At 41.3% G+C, this 12,841-nt stretch overlaps 1 protein-coding gene across 2 annotated transcripts in view; it reads right to left on the reverse strand.

Moving 5' to 3' along the window:
- Positions 1 to 12,841, reverse strand: part of PLXNB2 (plexin B2) — a 358,989-nt gene that overhangs the window by 147,121 nt on the left and 199,027 nt on the right. For both annotated transcript variants that reach the window (XM_032769366.2, XM_032769365.2), the window contains exon 3: positions 3,005 to 3,083. In XM_032769366.2, coding sequence (XP_032625257.1) covers positions 3,005 to 3,006 — 2 coding nt within the window. In that variant the 5' untranslated portion in view covers positions 3,007 to 3,083. The remainder of the gene's footprint in view (positions 1 to 3,004; positions 3,084 to 12,841) is intronic.

Below are 12,841 nucleotides of genomic sequence, written 5' to 3' on the forward strand. Positions count from 1 at the left end.
GATGATTATAAATATACAAGAAGAGTCAAATTCAAGGTGTCTCAATTTGCACGTCTCCCCGCTGTGGGCGTGCATGTGCGCGCGCGCACACACACACACACACACACACAGTTTAAACCTAGTCAGTGATCTTTTGGCTCCCTGCATGCTTTCTACTTCAGCAGCCCCATGTGCACTGTCCCATTCCATCCGCCCACATTGACAACCCCCTTCACTCTGCATAATTAGCATGTCTCAGTGCAATTACCACCTTCCTGTCCCCTTCTGTCTTTCCATCTCTCCCCACACAACCTAGTTTTACTGTTATTGCCCTTCCTCCCCCTCTCTTCCTTCCATTATCTAACTCAGCAGTGAGGGGAAAGCAGTGAAGCAAAATTTCTCCCACCTTTTGCTTCCAGTTTGACTAATAAGCATTTGGAAACACAAGTGCTTAAAAGTATTTTTGGAGGTTTATTCTATTCAATCAGTTTTAAAAGTAACTGAGTAACACAACCATTCAGCTGCAATGCCAAATTAATATAACATGCTTCAGTCTTAATGTGTTTCATATCGTTTTTCCACATTTCTGTACCAAAACAAAATAATAATTTTTATTGCACAAATCCATTCTGGGTGTTCTGTGCCTCTAGGTGCTATGGTAATACAAAATAATTAAGTCTTTTAAAAATAGTGGCTATGAAGAGGTATTGTCCCACTCCATATATCTGCTAATCTAGTGCTATCCAAATCTCTTAGACACTACGGGATTAGTATCTGACAAAGAATTCAAAATTTAGGAAGATATGCTTCTATTTGCAATGCATTACTGGTAGAAAGGCACGTATATAAATTAGAAATGATGTTTCCACTCAGAGCTTTAATCTGTACGTTCATAAAGTTAAAACAGATGAAAAACAATATGCATTAGAGATCACATTAATTCTGCCACAATGGATAAAAATGTTGACACTAATTTAATTAACTGGTATGTTTTTCTATTGAAATTGACAGAGGAACATAAAGAGCAAGAGATTTTGCCAACACGGTAACCATCAATTTAAAGTGGCTTGATGTATACTCTGAGTTTCAATGTGTGAATAAAATGACTCATTTTCTGAAGATTAGGTTTTATATATTTTGAAGGGCAATTTTTAAACTTGTAAGCTATTTTGAAATTAAAATCCTATACTAAATGTCTCTGTACCCTGCTGCATGTTTATTTCTTTAAAAGATTCTGCTTACTGCATAAACATGAGAAAACAGAAGGGAAAAAAAATTGAAATGGGGCACTAAGTGATGAGACTGACATGAAAAACAACGCAGTCAATTATAATGCAAACATGCTGGTTCAACTGCTATACAAGAGCGTTCCCCCTTCCCCACGCCCCTCCCCACCCCATCCTGAGACTTCAGGAAGTTTGAATGTATAGTTATTGTCACATGTTCATTAAATATATCTTGCTTTGGTATCTGTAAGACACATATCACTGTGGTATTTAGATGGTGAGTCATAAGAGCAGAGTACAACACAAAACTCAAAAATCCTTAGATTCTCAAAAAATATCACTTGCTGAATCAGGGTCATTGTAATACCTTAGGGACATCATCCCCAGAACTTCAGGACTTGAACAACCAGCGATAGCTCCTCGGAAGTCCTTCCAAGTTTTAACTTCACTGCATGCTAGGAGATTGTTAAGCTTTGATCCTGCAACCATCAACTTCTCTAGTGAAACTTAGACTGATGATGTGCAGAGTATGCACCAGGTAGCGCTGTATGGACATTCATTCGGTGCAGACATAATCAGTGAACCTTTGGCTTATACACCTTGCTGTTGAATCTCTACTTAATTTAAGTAGATCCCAATAACTTCTAGACACAACAACAATCTCATAAGCCAAGGTTGCCCTCCTATAGATGGTTGATGGTTTTTGCACTACTGGCTGGCTAGTAATTTTATGAGTTCACAGAAACTTGCAGCCATGGGAAACAGGAGGTGAGATTGTTGGGAAAATATAGTAAATTAAAAAGACAGAAAGAAATCTGTGGCCGCATGATTACCACTATCATTATAGCCACTCAGAACGTCCCATGGTGACAGCAAGGATACAACTCACTCAGATCTGTCTGTTCCAAAAGCACACTTAAGCAAAAGGAGAACTTCCGTTAGCAGCAGAGAGTCTATGACACACAGAGAATGTTCTAATTTTACCTATTAAAAGGTATCATAGTTACTACATAGGTAAGGTATGTAACAATATTATCAAACACTCCTAGACCAAAGAGAAGTAAAATATGGTATATGCTTTCAATACAGATTGCAATAAAACTAACAGTTGTGAAATATGATTATGGGTTATACACTGATGCTGATATAATTTTTTTTTTAAAGGATTTAATATATTAACTGGAGATCTTAGCTTCCTGTTAGAAAACAATTGCCTCTATATTTGAAAAAATACTTCCAGAGGGCAGTAAACTTCAGGCATTGAAAACTCTTACAGTAAAATGGAAAAACATTGCACTGAAATTCGTATTATAAATCCAAATCTTCAGTGCAAAAATACACACATCTATAGATACTACATATGGGGCAAAGTAAACCTAAATCCCATTTGAAATGGAAAATATGTCTACAGTACAGGACTCAGGGATCTCAACTGGTGTTTAAACAGATTGTTTAAAACTGTCATTTACTGACAGCCCCAGGTTGCCTCTTCCTTTCAAGCAGACATGGATAGTTAACAACAATGGTAAGATCATGGTAACAGTTTAACTTGAGTACTGCCTAAAAATTTTTTAAAGTTTGTCTTTTTACAATTAATAAAAAACACACAAGTCCTGACTGAGCATTCCTGGTGTACTCAAAATTAGTCCCAAGGTCCATAGGAATATTAAATGTACTGGGATTTCAAAATTAGATCTTTGTTTTGGCATCATCAGTTTACTGAATCATTTTTATGGTTTCTGATCATAGAGCACTAGCAGTTTTGAACTACTTTATTTGTGAAAAACTGAAATACTTACATTCACTTTTTCACTAACTCTTCTTTACTGCACTTAGTTCTTTTCCAGGACAGTTTTCAATCTTCTTTTTCACCTTTACCTATGAAAAACAAGGAAAAGGATTACAAAAATATCCATTGTATTTATTCTTCTTACACTTTGGACTACTTATGTAAGGTGTTCTGTAATGGCTCAGAACCTTGTATTTAAAAAATGTATATAGAGTCAAGTTTATTCCTTTTTAAACAATTTTTTGCCATACCGTAAGTTTGAATCCCAAGACTGAATGGAGCACTGCTCTGGGTTCACTTTCAATACTGGCTCAGACAAGTCAGACGTACAATTAATTGCAGACATATGACTAATCACTAAAGAATTGAGAACTCATATGGTACAGTACCTGAAAGAATGTATGTTTTATATTAAGGACTGGGTTTTGTATGATCTGACTGCACTCTAGGAGAACCTGAGTGCTCTCACCTTCCATTGTCTGAAGTGCTCAGCACCTTGGTAGGATCAGACAGCTTCAGAATACTTTGCAGATGGGAAACAGCACCTAGGCATCTAAGGGCAGCTAAAATACTGCCTCATTAGCACTCAAGACCACTGCTCTATTATAAAAATGATGTTAAAAGAAAGTAAAACTAGGCTGTTCAACTTGAATATGAAGAGGATGACTGTTTTGCAAAGAATCTCCAGCAACGGATATCCATCAGTAGGCAATACTTTTTTTTTTTTTCTTACAGATACTTTCTGTAAGCATGCACAGATTAGTTTGTGTCCCTTTAAGTAGTGCGCTGTGTATACCAATATATGCAATAAAGGATTGTGAAACTACTGTCCCTAGCAAACCTGGACATAGTCCTAAACCAGACTACTAGATTCAAATCATTCCCCACCCCAGTTCACCTCTGGATCTGAGTTTGTGACTATGGCCTGCCGGCCGCTAGCTCCCTCAAGGAGCGTTAGTTGAAGGCCTTCACCTTTGGAAGTCATGCCTCATGGTAGTTTGTCAGCACCAGAGTCCAGTGTGCACCTAAGGCTTATTTATTTTGTAAAAAATTTGACCGGGTTTAATGTTCTTTGCATTCCATGTGTCTAGTTGCCATGGTAATAAGCACTATTTAAGGCTACACACAATTCATCTCTTCCAACTCCACTTCCATTCTCTGATAATACTTTATTATTCTTTATGATGTACCAAGAATTTGCTCAGAGCTATACAAGACACAAAGGAAAATCTGATCCATTTTTGAAGGAACTTGCAATCAAAATAGACAAAGATCAGACACAAAGATGCTTTGGAAAACTCAGGGGTGCTGAATCAGGGCACCTTTCTGATCTTTGGCGTTTGAATCTGAAGAAAGAAGGATCTGAATTTGAAAGAAGGATGCTTGATGCACTGGGCTAGAGAGGTCATTCCAAGCAAGGAGGCAGCATGAAAGAGTGGCGAGGTACCCTTCATTACAGCAAGAGGGCAAAGGAGTGGAGGGGCAAGAATGGAGAACAGAGATGTTGGCATGGGTAAAATGATGCAGTTCCTTCAAGGAGGGGATGAGAATTGTGACCTTCACCACAGAGACTTGAGGAGGAGTGTGATGCGGCAAAAAGATGATTTTAGATGTTCTGGATAGATTGGAGTTGAATACCACAGGAATCAGGATGGGCATAAAAGACAAAGTTGTAAGCAAAGGCAGAAGCTAAGCAAGACACTGGCAAATGTTTTAGCCTCAAGGACAGACAAAGGCATGATTTTAGTATCTTGTGGAGAAAAGACCAACATCTTGAATGTGCGAAGGAAGGGGAAGCCCCGCAACTTTAGTGTCAGAATCATGTGGAGGATTGTGGTGTTAACAGAAATCAAGATGATAGGGTGTGTGAACAAACAGGTGGATCTCAGTTTTCATCATGCTGAAATAGAGCTCACACTTTGCAATTACAAGTTGTCTTCCATTCAAGGTTCTCTTTACAAACATTCATTAATTTAGCTTTACAACTACCCATGAAGTCAGTAACAGATGGAGGAAACTGTGGTAACAGAGATTAAGCAACTTGCTAAAGATTACATGGAAGTCTTTGATAGAGCCTATAAATAAAATCCAAATCTGAAAAATCCCAGTTCTCTTGTGCCTTACCTACAAGGCTCTCTTTCCTTAATGATAATTTACACATATTGTCAGCAGTATCACAAACTCCATTTCTTAAAAAATCCCTCCCAATGCACCCAAAGAAACTAGCATGTGGTAAGTAGACTGCAAATACGTCAACTATCACAGGAATGTAACAGAAAATAGAATCATAGAATTTCAGGCTTGGAAGGGACCTCAGGAGGTCATCTAGTCCAACCTCCTGCTCAAAGCAGATTTTTGCTCCAAATGGCCCCACAACCCTGGGTTTAGCAGGCCAATGCTTAAACCATATCAAGCACCCAAGCATTTTAGTTTGTATTTGCTAGCTAGCAGTGCCAGAGAGTTCTCCACCAAACTGTAGGTAATTTAGTGATCTGTAAAATAAATGAGAAGCCTCTTTCATGATAAGCTCAAGGTTTGTGCCAGATTGCTACTCGTCACTCCCTCCTTCCTCAAACTGAGCCATCAGGTTTCCAGCCTTCTCCACTCTCAGTGGCAGATTGTTTTGGCTGGATTAAGTTGGGTACAGGTAATACCATCTGCTGCAAGATTTTTTTTAAGCTCTTGTTCATGCCATAACAGTTCTTTTTCAACATCTTAAGTGCAAGTGACACAGGGGGCTTGGACGTTCATATTAGGATTTCAGCCTCCAGCAAAAGTATGTGAAAAGTACTCAGCTGTAGATATGGTAACATAAGAGCCCACAGCCTGCAGGGAACCTATTACCTTGCCCCTCACAAATACAGTAAGTACCTACCACAAGACATAGGGTCTTTGCATAGGTCAAAATCTATGTGTCAGTAGCATATGTGATTGATCTACCCAGGTTATATTCACTCTGACATACCTAATTGCTCCCACCTTTGTCCTCCACAATGCAACCATTGTCCTTTCTATCAAAGACAAGTTTTCTCCAGGATATCAAAAGATGATGAATACCACACATGGTAGTGTAGTTAGCACTCTCAAAATATATAAGCAGTCTAGGAGTAATTGCTGTACTATAAAATACCTGGCAGAGTAACTTATTCAGAACTGCAAAATAAGATGCTCTTTGAGTTGAAGCAGGGGCTGATAGACCGTGTCAGAGCACAAGCGACTTTCACTGAGGAAAGGCTGAATCTTAGGAGGTTTGAAAAATGGTTTCAGAAGCCACAAGGAGCAAAATATGGAACTCTGCCTACTAAATCTTCTGCTAATGTAGTACGGAGTGATAACAATAGATTATATGCAGTACTTTTTACTCAGACTTGGAAGCAGGCTATAATCGACTTTAAAAAGATGAATACATGGAGAGGTCAAATAACTTCTCCAAGGTCATATAGACTTTTACACTGTTTCATACCCTTTATCTGGTCATTTGGTTAGTGTGGCTGGTACACTGAACAGCGCTGGTAGTTTTTCATATACTTGCCTATTCTTGAGACTTCGTTCACTTTGAACTAGTGATCTTCATATTCAGAGAGACAGGAAAGCCCTGTCAGACTGAGTCCCTGTCTGTATAAGGGCAAAACACAAAATTTCCTAATAGAGGATGCATCAGACATTAAGCTGATACTAAACATGAGTTTAGCCGAAAGGGCCTAAACCAGGCATGAACAATTTGTGGCTCTGGAGCCACATGCAGCTCTTCAAAAGTTAATATGGGGCTCCTTGTATAGGCATTGAATCCAGGGCTGGAGCTACAGGCGCCAACTTTCCAATGTGCTGAGGGGTGCTCACTGCTCAACCCCTGGCTCTGCTCCTACTCTGCCCCTTCCCATGAGCCTGCCATGCCCTCGCTCCTCTCCCTCCAAGCTTTCTGCACGCTATGAAACAGCTAGTCAGGAGGTGCAGGGAGGGAGGAGGAGATGCTGATCGGCAGGGCTACGGGTGGGCAGGAGGCGCTGGGAACAAGGGGGAGATGATATGGGGCTGCTGACGTATTACTGTAGCTCTTTGGCGATGAAAATTGGTAAATTCTGGCTCCTCGGGCTCAGGTTGGCCACCCCTATTCTTAACATATTGTATTTAAGTTTCTAATGAACTTTCTACTAAATTGTTATTGTCTAGCACCAGTGTAGCCACATACCCATCACCATCAGCTCCAGTTCCAAGCTGCTCTCCTGGTGGTTAATCTTCTCCATGCTTGCTTTCTCTCTCTTTGACCTTAGTCCACTCCCTATTCACTCAACTCATTTGCTCCACAGCTTTCTTCTAAGGGTAGATCTACACTTAGCGTGGATCGACACTCCAGCAATCGATCCACTGGAGGCAATTTAGCAGGTCTAGTGAAGACCCACTAAATCGACCACTGACTGCTCTCCCATCGACACCACCGGATGAGAAGAGATTCTCCTGTTGACCCGGCGCCATGTAGACACCGTAATAAGTGAACCTAAGCTATGTTGACTTTAGATACATTATTCATATAGCTGGAGTTGTACAATTTAGGTCAACTTAACCTTGTAGTGTAGACTGCCCTTAGCTTCCTCTCTGTCTCCTTCCAATAACTGTCCCAACTTTTGGTGTAATTGTTCACTTGAGCAGATCAATCAGATCCTCCCTTCAATCCACTGAGTCACTCCCTCCAGTTAAGTCCTCTGGTTTTCAAGTTTGAATTGACCCTGCTTTTCTATCCTAATTTTTATTGAATTCTGATGAGTTTTTTTTTTAATCTGTCCCATATAACTCATAGCTAAGCCACTCAAAATGAATATAATGAAATTCTGTTCAGGAAAGCCCAGCATGTGCTGAGACGATGTTTTTTGTCTGGCTGGATAACACTCAAAAGTGCAGCACAACCACCTTTACTCTGCCCTTCCATTATAATCTTTCTATAGTTTGCAGCAAGGCTTACTTTACTACTATTCAATTTCAGCGTTTTCTGTTTTAATTTTTATTTTTTTTACTACTCCATTTCAGTAAAATTTGTTTCCCTTTACTATCCGAGAGACTTGTAGGACCCAACTCCGAAAACCAGTAATTGTCTCTATCGTAAGTATATCAAGCCTGAAGGACACTACTGAAATAAAATTACATTATTAGTAATAACATAGTGCATAGGAGCTTCAGTCACAGACCAGGACCTGACTGAACACAAAACGTACAGGAAATTAGAATACAGCCAATGAATCTAAACACTCAAGTCAGTATATAAACTCTCATGGAGACCCTAAACAGATCCACCCAGGAAGTTTCCATTGACATTGTGGTTGGGATTTTAAAAGCAGTCTAAGAGAATCTGGTTTCTAACTCACAATGAATTCCAATGGGAGTTGGGTGCCTAATTCCTTTCAGTTTCTTTGCTTATGTATTCATGAGGATTTTCAAGTGTGTGGGCACACAGTATTCTAATGATTCACATATAGAAACATACATACACAAACCCCCTCCTTCTCCCCCGTAACCCCAAACATGGTAGTGAGATCCATGATAGAAACTGTATTTACTGTGCCTCTTAGACCGGCACTCCTACTCTCTCTGCCCACTGCGCCTACCCCCTCAAGGTAACTTTACATTCAAAACAACTTGGAAGCTTTCAGACAGGTAAATTTTTGAAATTAAAAATAATCTGCTGTGGAACATTTGCCTTCTTCCTCCCTCCAACCCCTGAAGAAATTCCTACCCACTCCCCTCAAAATTACACTGCTCTAAGAGGGACATCAAGCAATGTTCTGCTTTGGACCAACAAGAGGCTTCTCCCTATTAGACATTCACTAGGATTTTGGCCTGATGGAGTTTAAATGTGCTAAGAGACAGGACTTCCCCCCAAGATCGTATTTCCACAGTAGAACCAAGTTCACCATACGAAAATTTTCCCTGGTATTCAGCATAATATTGGCAGACATCCAAACACTCATGTGTTCAGAGCAACCTGATAGTCCCTCAACTTTAGATTTAGAGTCTCTCTTACCCCTTGCCCTCTCCCCTTCAATGATCTGAAATGATACCGCAGTTTTTCTCTCACGCAATTATACAACCATATTTCTCTTTTGCGTTCAGGGAGACAACACGATAAAAGAGGGTAGGGGGGAGAAGGGAAGCACACACAACCACCTTGGATAATAGGATTCAACTTTCAAAACACCTTTGAATTAGAAGAAACTCTGTTGCCAAATAAATTTGCTGAAGATCATAGGAGCTGATGTAATGTTGAATCAAATTATAGACTAGATTAGATTCACCCTAAATTTTTCAAACTAATAAGTGCTACAGGCACTTTTAGATCACAAGCATTACTAGGCATATTTCACTATGTTAGCTATGTTCAGACTTACAAGTACCTCTATTCTTTCCATAAAATATCCTACCATTGCTATGTGGCTGGTTTGAAAAAACAGCCATTAACTGCTACCCAAGGGACACAAAATACACCAAAATTGTGCTATGATCAATGCTCAATCAAGGTTGATTGTGCAACACCCAAGGACAGTGTTTCAGAGTTTTTCACCTCAAAAACAAAATCACTATTTGCTTTATTACACTCTTCCTCTTCCATCTTCCCACAGGTGAAGGAATTCCACAGTTTTATTTCAGCGTGCGCTGATTTTCTACTGATCTGGCCTGGCCTGGATTTGAAATAGGATCCTACATGAAATAGGATCTTTGGCTGCTCAAACATGCTCAGGCCTGCAGAGGTGGTTAAACAAAAGGGAAACAAAAAAAGACGTAAAAAGTTTTTAAACACACAGGGCTCGTAAAAGCTAATTTTAAAGGGCCCTCCCTTTCTCTAGACTGGAAGTAATATATTATTTCTAAAGAGCCTTTTCTATCAAGCCCTCAAACGGCTTTATTTATATAGTGCCATTGCTGTGCATGGTGCCTTAGAAATGTGAATTTTAATGGCCAGAGTCATCCAAACCACAAATGTAATTAAGGCAGTTTAAAACTGGCCCCACAAAAGGACTTTTACCCTGACCCAGACATTTTACAATCTCTGTGGCCAGTCCTGCAATTCCTTAATCACATAGCCAATGGGAGTACTTGTATAACAGTGTGAAGGATTATTCCCTAAGTACACACTCACACAAGGCAGTCTAAGAGGCAGGCAGGCTGGTGGAGAGGCAGAGAAACCTTATAGATCCAGAGGCACAGGCAGCCTTGGAAGGTGGAGCAAAAGGAGAGAAGTATGGTTAGATGAACATAACAAGGAGGGGAGAAAGTGATGAGGAATAGGAGGACATAAGGGACTCATAGTAAAACTGAGGGAAGAGGAGGCTGTAGATATGGAAAGTTCCGCCTGGATATTGCAGATTTTTGCCTTTCAGAGAAAGAGAAGGGAGGAGAAAGGGGTCAGAGAAGATAACTTTGAGCAGGGACTTTTGACCTTTACAGAAACTATTTCAGTTTCACAATGATCAGATAAGAGATCACATTCCCCCACTGAAATTCATGAAATGCAGCCTCCTTTGGAGTGAAGCACAAAATTCAACGACACTTTCTGGCATGACAAGCCATACAAGTGTAGCCAAAGTATTTTTTATTATTTTTAATAAAGAGAGAGAGACTGACGCTTTGGTATCTAAGATAGGTAAAATCTTCCCTAGACAGGGCTTACACACTGTTTTCGGAGTTTTATTTATTCTCTGTGCACAGCTAGTTAAACGGTGCAAAAACAAAGCCAACACAACTAAAGTATTAGAAAATTCACTGAAATTTAAACATTCCATGGGAATCAGTAAATTTCAGCCAAGTTCCATTGGAAACCAGGCAGGTTCCCACTGGACTCTTGCCTGCCAGGCAGGTTTTGAAAGATGCCTTGATTCCAGCCAGCTCGCCTGGCTCATTCCTCAGCAGCCCAGGCTCTCTGCTTCGTGGCAAACTGCTTGGGGGACTTTTCGGGAGTCAGGAGCCTGGAAGCCCTAGTTCCCAAGCTCTCAGGCACACTGTGCTCCAAGACTCCTCTGGAGCTGGGGTTCCCTAGACTTTAAGTTCCCCACTTGGCTGGCTAACTGAAGAGCTGGGCACCTGTTCCCTGCCTGATTGGCTCCCTGGGCAGCCCTGATGGAGGACAGATGCGGGATCCTGCCTGCCACACAACTATTCCATGAAAAAAAAAGTTCATTCTGCTAGAGAACACACTCTTTCTCCTCCCCACCCGCACAACCAAAATTTCAGAGTTTCCACCTCAGGTATAATTACCACACAACAGTTGAGGTCATGGGAAGAATATCATTCCCAACTGAAAATGATAGGGCTAATTTTAGGTGGGAAAAATAATTACTCAATTTGGAATTTGACCTGCTCATCAAGTTAAAACCCCATTTCTCATGAAACATACCATGGTAGCTTTAATAATCAAACAATGACCATGATTTTATGCTCCCTGCAGAGATCCTCCAGCAGCACAACGCCCTTTAACAGAATTCTGACTCAAAGGGGAGAATATTTCTGTAGCAGGATGGACACCCACTCCTGCCCTGAGGGGTTTACAACAGCCCTAGGAATGGGCTGTGACAGAAGAAAGCAGTCACTGGGCTGATTGGGGGAAGCAGGCAGAGCTGTGGCCACGCCCCAAACAGAGCCCAACTGGCCCCTATAAGAGGCTGCGAGCCAGAAGCCCAAACAGTCTCTCTCTGCCTTCAGAGAGAGAAAGGCCTGGCTGCTAGGGAGCTGAGCAAGGTACTGGGAATGGAGCAGGGTAGAGAGAAGGTTAGAGGAGCTGTGGAGATCCAGCCTGGAAAACCCCCTGGCTGTGGGACTAGTAGAAGGCCAAACGGGGTACTGGGGTTGCAGAGGGGCAGCCCAAGGGCAGGCCAAGGCAACAGGTCCAAACTCTCCTTGCTGATGATGAGTGGCAATTATACTGCAGTCCACCCCAGTGAGCTGGGGATAGATGGTGACTGGCAGTAGCCAAAGACTGAGACGAGGTGGGGATAGGGGGTAGGGGTTCCCCGGGGAGGGGAGACCCCAAGACTGAGGGGTTACTGCCAGGGGGCAGCACCCCAGATAAAGGGGCACTGGAGTCCAGGAAGGGATGTGGGGGCACAGCAGCAGCGGGACACCGGCCTGCAGAGGGTGCTCTGGAGGCTGGAAGCTAGTTCCGAGACAACCAGCAGGGGGCACTGCAAGGGTGAGTCCCACATTGCTACAGCCTCCTATTGAATTGCTGAAACCATATCCTGCAGCACTTAGTGTTACTAGAACTGCCATCCAGTACTGATCCAGCCCCGTACTGACTGGCGTCTGAGATGGAAATGGGATCACAAAGCAGAAACAGGATTTTCCCTGTATCTCCTTTTCAGTTTGTGAACGAAACTAAAACTGCTCAGAAATGTATCATTTCCTAATTAACCTTTTTTGATTATATTATTTAATGTTTTTATACATGTTTTTACAGCCCTCGAGTCAGAAAAATGTGTGCTTGGGAACTGAGGAAGCTGCTTTGGTTTCACATGAAGGGAAAAGTAATATTTATAAAGGAAGTTCCCAGATTTTCTGTTCAAACAACTCACTCCTTGCTGTTTTTGTAATTAAAGCTCTCCTGTGGAGAGGACGAAGATGACAAAGAAGAGGGGGGAAGCACTGATCACTGAATTTCTTTTTAAAGTGGATTACAATGGAAGAACAAGCTCCATTAAGAAAAAAAGGGTTAACTGCTTGGGCCATACTTTCAAGTTCCTGTTAACTAATTTACTCTTCCTGTAGCCATGGAGGAAATCCACTGCAGCCACAAACATTCCTTTTTCGTTTCAATTCTACTCTATATTAAATCAATTTTAATGGCCAACCAAAGCAATCCAAACCA

This window comes from Chelonoidis abingdonii, chromosome 1 (assembly GCF_003597395.2).
Source record: "Chelonoidis abingdonii isolate Lonesome George chromosome 1, CheloAbing_2.0, whole genome shotgun sequence".
Classification (NCBI taxonomy): domain Eukaryota; kingdom Metazoa; phylum Chordata; order Testudines; family Testudinidae; genus Chelonoidis; species Chelonoidis abingdonii.